This window comes from Nannospalax galili, unplaced genomic scaffold, assembly GCF_000622305.1.
Source record: "Nannospalax galili isolate Female #2095 unplaced genomic scaffold, S.galili_v1.0 scaffold449, whole genome shotgun sequence".
NCBI lineage: Eukaryota > Metazoa > Chordata > Mammalia > Rodentia > Spalacidae > Nannospalax > Nannospalax galili.
The window spans coordinates 326,213-335,919 of record NW_008360312.1 but is presented as its reverse complement, the minus strand read 5'-3'; the positions used below and the strand labels follow the sequence as shown (position 1 = coordinate 335,919).

Below are 9,707 nucleotides of genomic sequence, written 5' to 3'. Positions count from 1 at the left end.
TTTTTTTTTTCATACAGAAGAATTCATTCCAAGGCAATTGACACTGAGGCATTTTCACATGTATTTCTAATCTCTATATACGTGATTATCACTGGTCACAGTCGCCCACCTTCTGAGCTCCTTGGCATCTGAGCATGATTACAAACTCGTCAGATAGACAGCCTTCCTCTCCCACTAGAGGCTCCATACTCTGCCATCCCTGTCACTGTCCACTGTGTTGTCAGCACCCTCATCCATTCCCCCCTGTCTGCCCTTCTGGTAAATCTAGTCAGCCAGAGGTCCCTGTTCCAGGAGGGTCAGCTTTAGAGCTTTTGAAAATAAGATGCGTAACAGTACCTGACCTCAGTTTATGACATAGACATATCAGTTGTTTCTGAGCCCTCACCCGTATTAACTAATGGATCCAACAATGAAAACCAGACAGTTTTGGTCGTTAGTATGACCCACATGTCAAAACAAGTAGGTATAGCTATCTCAATAATAATCAATGATTCACTATAAATAACAACTGAAAAAATATTGGCCATATTTAATTTCATCTAAGTGAGCCACATGATTATAAGTCTGAGAATTTTACAAGCATAACTCTTGGGTTCCATATGTGGGTTCTTTGCCCCTAATTACAAAGAACTGTCCCGAAGAAACAGAATCAAGACACAGACAGCTCTTATGACATATTGAAGAGTTGAGTTCTTATTTGGAGACAAGTTCTTGGTTGGAGACAAGTTTGCACAGGTGTTGTGCATTTCTGTCTAAAGAGCAGAGATACTGCTTTTGCTCTGGACTACCTTTTCAAAGATGATTGCATTGTGAACAGCCTTGATAGAAACCTGGTTACATAGAAAAGGGAGAAGCGAAATTGTAGAGCTAGGAAATAAACATGAGGATTTACAGAGGGCCATATAAAGGCCAGATTGACAAAAAAGATAATGCAAATAGAGAATATAGTAGAAATCCTCCTGCCTGAGATAATCAGAACTGGTACCCAGTTAACCAAAAGGGCCAAGGATGAACACAGAAGGTAACTCACGTGTATGAATTTGTTTAACCTAAAATATTTCTATGTAAGTTAACATTTTGAAGGAAGGTCAGAGTATAAAAATAACTCAAATTCTGACTCTATTCACTGATGACACAACCTTAAAAAAGCTATTTAATATTTCTGAAAATAAGTTTCATCATTGTAAGGTTAATCATTTTTAGATGCTTATGTATATTTGTCCTTTTAAAGATATGATCATTGCCTTATAAATAGGGGCTCTCAATAAATAAAATATGTTTTATTACAATTACTATAGAGTAGTGATTTTTAAAACTGAGTACACATTAGAATCACTTAGTGTTTTTGAGAGAGAGAGAGAGAGAGAGGGAGAGAGAGAGAAAATACAGAAAGGAGAGAGGAAAGATCATGAATATCTCAATATATGAGAATTTCAGAAAAGTTAAATTAGATCCTTAAGTGTGAGAGCAATAGTAATGAAAATCTCTTCAGATTTCTCCAAGGTCCTTCTGAAATGCCACCAGAATGAAGGACCACTGATTTAGGCTCCTGTCTTTATTAGCATTACCAAGTATATACTCAGAAGTACAGAAGAATGTTATTTTACACTCACTCACTTTACCCTCTGTCTCCTCCATTCAAACTGTATATCATCCAGTTTTCCCTCAGACAATTGGCTGAAGTTACTTCTGTTTTATCACTTAAAAATACAGTTCTAATCCCTTGACTCTTACCTGAAGTTTTCTTTTTTAGTACTTTATTAAAAAGTATTATAAACTGTAATAGACATGCAGAAAATACATAAATAGTTCAGCAACATTGAATAGGTCATTCCAACACTGTCTTTGTTCCTCTCTCCTTCCTTAGCTTAGATCTCTTCTTGTCTCCTCTAAGTAGCCACCAACGACCAATAACTTTCATGGTTGTCATTTCTGTGATTCTTCTTCATAGTTTTACTACCCCTGGACAAGTCTATAGATAATTTGGCTTAGTGTTTTTAATTTCTAATTTATTTAGTGAAATTATAGTGTATGTACTATTTTGTATCTTGCTGATTTTGTTTAAAATTTCTTTGTAAGATTTAAGTATGTTATTGGATACAACTATCATATAGTTCAATAATTTCCAAAAATTAGATAATATTCCATTATTTGAAAAGTTATAATTTATTTACATAATCTAATTGTTTATGGATATTCGTTTCTTTCTAATTTGTGTCTACTGTGAACAATAGCTCTACAAGCACTTTGGCTCTAAAGCACCTGAGTACAGAGTTGCTGAGTTATAAGTTATGCATTATCAACTTGACTAAGTTTTCCCCAAATTGGTTATACTAAATTTTACTCCTGTCATCTTTTGTAATTTCTTTTGGAATGTGTATTCCAATTTGTTTGGGTGGTAATTTTGAAAATAAACAGTGATTTTAGACATGTGCCCTTAATATTGTGTTTTTTATAGGAACATGAATGTAAACTGACCCAGGAAATCCTAGAATTGATTGACAGAGAAGTTGACCTCATGATGAGGGGAGTCAAACCTCATAACCTTGAAGGACTCAGAAAAAGAATTGCAACACTCTTTTTTCACTATATCAAAACACCTCTGTTTAATCCTGAGGTTGCAAGATTCCTTAAGGTACTCTTCTACTTTGGCTCCTGTATTTCCTATAGAAATCCCAAGATGGTACATAGTGAATTGAAAGATACTGAAATTTGCTCTAATGCTTTACTCTGAATATAAGTAGATCTGAATTATTGTGTGGATAAACTAAACTTACCCATTTACCTCTTCTATGTCTATGTTTCCAAATACGACTCTTTCCCAATAACTGAATTGACTTTCCAGTTGAGTTGCATGGTGTTGGTGGTTGTTCTAGTTTGCTTTCAATTGCTGTGACAAAACATTCTGACCAATACTAACTTGGGGAGCAAAGGGTTTATTTGGCTTACATCTCCCCGGTCACATACTTCAACACTAAGGGAGCCCAGGAACCTGGAGGCAGGAGCTGGAGCTCAGGCCATCGAGGAACGCTGCTTACTGGCTTGCTCCCCTGCCCCATGCTCAGCTTGCTTTCTTATAGAAAACAGAACAACCTGCCTGGCGTGGCACCACCCACAGTGGGCTGTACCCTCCCACATCACTCAACAATCAAGAAAATACCCCACAGACATGGCCACAGGCCAGTCCAATCAAGGAAATTCCCCGATTGAGGTTCCCTCTATCCAGGTGTGTCAAGTTGACAACCAAAGCTATCCAGCACAGTAGTGTTGGATGCACTGTGATCTCTCACACCTCCTGCTCTTGTACAAACTATTTCTACCTGGAATCTGTGTTCTCTTTCACACAGCCAACTCCTATTCATTTTAGAATATTTTATTTATTATTTTTATTTTATGTGTATGAGTGTAGTGCCTACATGTATGTAAGTGCACCTGTGTTGTGCAATGTGTGTGGAGGTCAGAAGATGGTGTCAGATCCCCTGGAACTGGAGTTATGGACAGTTGTTAGCTACCATGTGGGTGCTGGGAATCAAACCTGGGTCCTCTGCAAGAGCAGTCAGTGTTCTTAACCACTGAGCCATCTCTCTAGCCTCCATCCTATTCTTTAAAGACCAAACTCTCAAGTCTTCTTCTTCATGAGGCCTCATAGTGAGTTAATTTTTTATTTCTGAGATTTTTGCATGTACCTTATCTATCTTCATTTTAATACTCACCACAAAGTCATAATTATTAGTGAACAGATCCATGTATATATCCTGAAGAACTCCAGGGGAGATTGTATTGGACTTAAATTGTCTTCCATCTCCATAGGCTTAGGCTTCTGGGGGATCTGGTACTCTCAATCCAAGATAAGTGTGCCTCATTTTTTTCTTACATAACTGTTGAAATGTTTTTAGTAAATTGAGAAAGTGCTTCTAAAGAATTAGAAGCAATTTTTGTGATTAATTTTAGAATTATTGCTTAGGAAGCTATCCTTACATTTTTGACAGAACAAAAATTATAATATGTAGACAAAAGATAAAAATAATGGCTAACATTTTTCTAAATTTGATGAAAACAAATAAACGTATTGAGGCAAGTGAAATATAAAGCAAACTACACCAAAACAAATCATAATCAAATCATTCCAAACAGGCCAAGCATGGTAGTACACACCTTTAATTCCAACACCCATGAGGCCAGCTCCTTGTCTCAAAAAAAAATTAATTTCAAACAAATGATCATAGAACAACCTAAAACTGACCAGGGAAAGAAAGCAGATCCTATACAGGGGGACAAAAATAAGAATAACTACAGATCTCCCACTGGAAACATTGCAAATGAGAGGACAGTCAGAAAATATCTGTAAAGGTATCAAATCCTGCGCAAGGCGATGAATGCTAACCTCTTCCTCTTCCATTTGAATTGACTTGTTTTCTTCCCTTATCACATAGAAAAAAATCTAATTTTGAGTGGGGTTTGTGAGTGTAGATATCTGCCCTTCTTTGATTCCAGTATTTGACGGGACTGTCTTTTAAAAAGCAAGTGCTAAGAGCCAGTCACTTTATTTCCTAAGTCACTTACCATACCTAGGAGTTGCTGAGTAACATTTTTAATTTTTTGGCCAGGTAAATGAATCTTGCTTGGAATTTAAATCTTATGTAGAATAGGAAGCTAAAAGAAAATAGGACTTTTTAATTAATCCTCAGTGCTTCTGTCTAGTATTTGGCCTGAAATTTTACTATTTTATTTTATTTTTCTATTTAGGTCCCTCAAGACCCACTGAAGTTCTATGATAAGATTTACTTTTGTCACAGTTGCCAGTTATATTTGCCTTCTGTAGCATTTTCTGTGTCGTCCACTTCCCGTCGTGTGTACCGCTGCCGTCACTGTGTGAACCTTGAGAATGAAATTCAAAAAAGGGAATCATTTTTGAAGTACAAATGTTTACTTCAACGGCTCTACTATTCAGAAGCTAATTATGGTGATGACTCTCAAATTGCTTTTTTGATGCAGGTATGATCTATAAAAAATGCTGATCATGGTGGAAATGAACCTGTTAGAGAGAAGACTGTCTTCTCAGAGACTTAGCAGGTGGAGAAGTGCATTTGAATCTATTCTTGTATGGAAATAATTATGTTAGATTTCCTAATGCCGTCAATCTTTGCACTCCTGAGTTCCATGCACAGATATGTTCTGGGTATTTAAATTCTCTGCTGTGCTCTGAAAACTCACTGGTGAATCAGACCTTACATCCTAGAAATGAAGACAAACATTTAAAAAAATTGCAAGTTTATGTAAAAACAAGTAGTAGTATTATAAAGAGAAGTATTGCCATCATTCAGATGTATGATAGAAAAGGCTCTGCAAAGAATGTCATCTGTAAGCTGAGACAAAAGAGCTAGGAGGCATTAATCTGGTGGCTGTGATAGGAAAATATCCCCAGCTGTGGGAATAGCATGCATGAAACCCAAGAGATAGGAGAATCACTGTCTGGTCACAGCAGAAACAGCAGACAATATGGGTATCTGGTTTTTAGCTGGGGAGATAGAACACATTAATGCTCTTGAAAAAAAATCCACAGAGGAGAGATCAAAGACACAGGTATGGGATCTTAGAGCCAGCCTAACAAAATTTCTCTTTGCAAACTGAACAGCCTACTGTGTGTGTCCTTAGACATGCCACTTAATGTATTTGCCTCTCAGTTTATTTGCCTATAAAATGAGGGCAATAACAATACCCACTCAAAGAGGAAGCATTTTGGTGGAAAGGCATGGTGAAGGAAAGCTGCTCGTATCCTGGCAGCCAGGAAACAGAGAGAGAAAGATGAAAGGGGTCAAAGACAAGGTGTGCCCTTCAGAGACATTCCCTGAGTGATTTATTTCCTCTAACTAGGTCCCCTTCTTGGTTTCTGTCATTGCCTATAATACCATCAAATGATGAATTGGCTGGTGGACTAATCCACTGAGGAAGTCAGAGCTTTCATGATACAGCCATCTTCCCCAAATCTCATCAAGTAGCATCTAAGCTTCCAGCACATGAGCCTTTGGGGACACTTTCTATCCAAGCCATGCCAGACTCCCATTTTATTTTGCTAAGGCTCTCTTGACACTTATAAGTAGATGCTGAGATAGACATTTCAGCACATCTGTCAAGATTCTCTTTGTAACCGGTTACTTTTGAAATGTGGGCTATTTATGGTGTTATGTTAATCAACTAAAAGAAGGATATTGTTGATAAAATATCTAGGCAATATATTTTCAAAGCCGGATATCCTGAATATATCAGAAGACCATCAATTTTAGAGAATTAAAAAATTTTTTAAATTTATTTTTATTTTACATGTATGAGTGTTATGCCTGCATGTATGTAAGTGTACCTGTGTTGTGAAATGCCCACAGAGGTCAGAAGAAGGTGTCAGAACAGCTGAAACTGGAGTTATGGACAGTTGTTAGCAGCCATGTGGGTGCTGGGGTTTGAACCTGAGTCCTCTGCAAGAGCAGCCAGTGCTCTTAACTGCTGAACCATCTCTCCAGTCTCAATTTCACAGAATTTTTTTTTTTAAAAAGAAATTTTGAAATTGTATTTTTTAAAAATCATGCTATTCATTGCAGACATGAATTTCCCCCACATACTTTTTTTCTATTTTCATTCATTTCTAGCTCATATTTGAAAGCCATGACAGTTTAAAAATAAGATACTTCTGTTAATATGAGAATAATCATTCACAAGAAAAGGAAGAAAGAATGTTATGAAAAGAAACTGTTCATGAGAGTTCTTGGTTTTTGAAATTCTCATTAAATATTTGAACATTAAAATTACTAACTTCTAAGGATCCAGGTGTAAAATAATGACTACAATGACAGTATGTAATTAATTTTATAAATTTTGTTAAATTTTAATTTACTTTGTTTTTCTTAAGGACAGACCTTTATTCGTGCATTGATTTAGCAGAGTCATTGTGTATTTGTTGTGTGCCCAGGTGGTTTACTAAGAGGTGGGGACAGAGCAGACCAAAAAAGAGAAAACCTTTTCTGTCCCTGAGCTGATGTTCAACATAGGGAGGGGTAGAGAAAGTAGGGAGCAGACAGTTGATAAACAAGTAACCACCATGTTTGAACTTAATCATGAAATAGTGGAGCTTGTGGACAATAATAAGGAGTATCACATCCTGAATTTGAACATGATGATATGTAGAGAAAAAAGTGAAAGCTAAGGTATATGAAAAGTGAATTTTCTACTTGAAGATTTGTGTGTCTTCATCAGTACCCAGTTTGTTAGTGATCCACACAGATATGATTCAATATAGTAGGCAGTATTATTGCTTTCTTGCTTTAACAATTTCAGTATGATTGCTGAAAGGCAGGCAATTCTTAGAGGCTAGCAACAACACATGTGCACAAGTGACATTTGGCAGACTGATAGTAGGTTTTCTACTAGTATCTATGGCCTGTCCAGCCACAGGTTATTGGCCCTGATAATGGTGCCAAGTATGAACTCTACCATGTGAAGCAGGCCTTAGATTCAAACAGGAAGTGGTTGATTACTCCCATGACATTAATGCCATTATTGCACTATTGGGTATATGTTGCCAGGCTGGTCATTATTGTAGCCCACAGGGCTCACAGCTGGATAAGATTGATGATTTTCTACTCTGGTAATGTGCAATGAAACAGTGTTTTCTGGACACAGCAGGGCAGTTGCATATATAAACTCAAAATGGTTGTGACAGTATGCACAAGACCTACACAAGCTCAAGCCGGACAAAAATCCAAGCATCGAGTGTGCATGAGGGAGGTACAAAGTCTCATCCCTAGCTGAGGGGCTATTGGCATTTGATAGCTGCTGGGAGAGGGCTAGTCAGTTTACTTTAAGGTTGTTGCCTCAATAGGTTGACTACACTCCAGTAGATGACCCCATACTCAAGACTATGTGAGCAGCACAAATTGAACTGAATGGATTTTAATTTTTTAAAGTGCAAACATCTTAATGTCAATTGCATTGAAAATGATTTTTTCTGTATGAAACTGTATTTTAATAATGAAATGGAGATCTTTTTTAAAGGTTAAAACATCATTTAATTTTGTCTTATAGGGTTTATACTGAGTACAATATTGTATAACTGTAATAATTCAACTGTAAACCTAAAAATTTATAGCCAATTCTGAAAAAAGATGCATCTTAGCTCAGAAAATTGTTATTGAATATATCAATGCTGTTGTAATGAAATTCTTCTTCTAAGTATGTGGCAATTAAATAAATAATTAACAAAAAAACTGAAAAAAATGAAGACGCAAAGTTGGATGGGTAGGGAAGGGGGTGGATCTGCGAGAAACTGATGAAGGGGAGTGAATATGATCAAACTATATTGTATGAAATTCTCAAATAACTAATAAAATAAAAGTCATTCTAAGAGTTTTAGTTAATACAATTATTTTTTGTTTTAATTTCTTCATTTTTCTGTTTTCTCACTAAAGCAAAATTTTACTCTAAATTATTTCATCTTTACCTTCCTCATTTGTAAAAACCCTTTAGAAGACCCAAGGATATGATAATTACTAACACATTTTTAAAAAGCACTTAGTACCATATATTTATTAAGGTAGATTAAGGTTATATAACTATAAAATTAGTATGTTGGAAGAAATATATACAGGTGACTCAGGGTTAAAAATGGGTCAGTGGCTTGAGACCAATAATGTAGTATAGGCAGACTGAATATAGGATTGAATTTTAAAATATTTATTTTATTATATTTTAATATTTTATTTTTTGTTTTTATTTTATGTGTATAAGTGTATTGCCTGCATGTATGTGAGTGCACCCGTGTGGTGCAATGCCACGGAGGTCAGAAGAAGGCTTCGGATTCCCCTAAAACTGGAGTTGAAGATGGTTCGTAGCCGCCATGTGGGTGTTGGGAATTGAACCCAGGTCCTCTGCAAGAGCAGTCAGTGCTCTCCCTATTTTATTTTTTATGTGTATGAGTGTACTGCCCGCATGTAATGTTAGTGTACCCATGTTGTGCAATGCCTGTGGAAGTCAGAAGAGGGCTTCAGATCCCATGGAATTGGAGTTACGGATGGTTGTTAGGCACCGTGTGGAAGGTGGGAATTAAACCCAGGTCTTCTGGAAGAGCACCCAATGCTCTTATCCACTGAACCATATCTCCAGTCCCCAAGATTGTATTTTAAAAAGTAAAGGCTATGTGCCAGTGAAGCCTTATGAATAATATTTGCCTTTAAAAAGTGTTAGATATGATTCATTTCTCAATATAATTATATTTACACCATTTATTTAGAATAAAAACAAATTATTATTTATACTTATTTTTACATGCAGCTTCAAGATATTCAGTATTTGACAGAGAACATCTGGGCATCCCAGTCCATCCTTAGTGCCTGGGATGATCTCAATGACCTGGTAATGGTCAGGTGGGATAAGTCTGTGGAGTGGTCTCCCTGGAACTGCATTCTTCTCACCAAAGATGAAGGGGAAGCTCATCTTAAGATAGAGAATATTGAAGAGGTAAGATTTTAGACTTAGAAAATTTAATTTAGTCACTGGAATTATTACAGGCAATTTGAGTGTCCTTTAAAACTTTAATCCCAGCACTTGGGAGGCAGAGGCAGGCAGATCTCTGTGAGTTCAAGGCCAGCCTGGTTTACATAGTGAGTTCCGGGACAGCTGGGGCTACAGGGAGACCCTGTCTCAAAAAGACAAACAAAAAA

General features: G+C 36.6%; 1 protein-coding gene across 2 annotated transcripts in view; it reads left to right on the top strand.

Moving 5' to 3' along the window:
- Nucleotides 1-9,707, top strand: part of Iqub (IQ motif and ubiquitin domain containing) — a 70,764-nt gene that overhangs the window by 54,886 nt on the left and 6,171 nt on the right. For both annotated transcript variants that reach the window (XM_008824869.2, XM_008824870.2), the window contains 3 exons: nucleotides 2,459-2,635; nucleotides 4,747-4,995; nucleotides 9,319-9,504. In XM_008824869.2, the coding sequence (XP_008823091.1) occupies nucleotides 2,459-2,635; nucleotides 4,747-4,995; nucleotides 9,319-9,504 (612 nt within the window). The remainder of the gene's footprint in view (nucleotides 1-2,458; nucleotides 2,636-4,746; nucleotides 4,996-9,318; nucleotides 9,505-9,707) is intronic.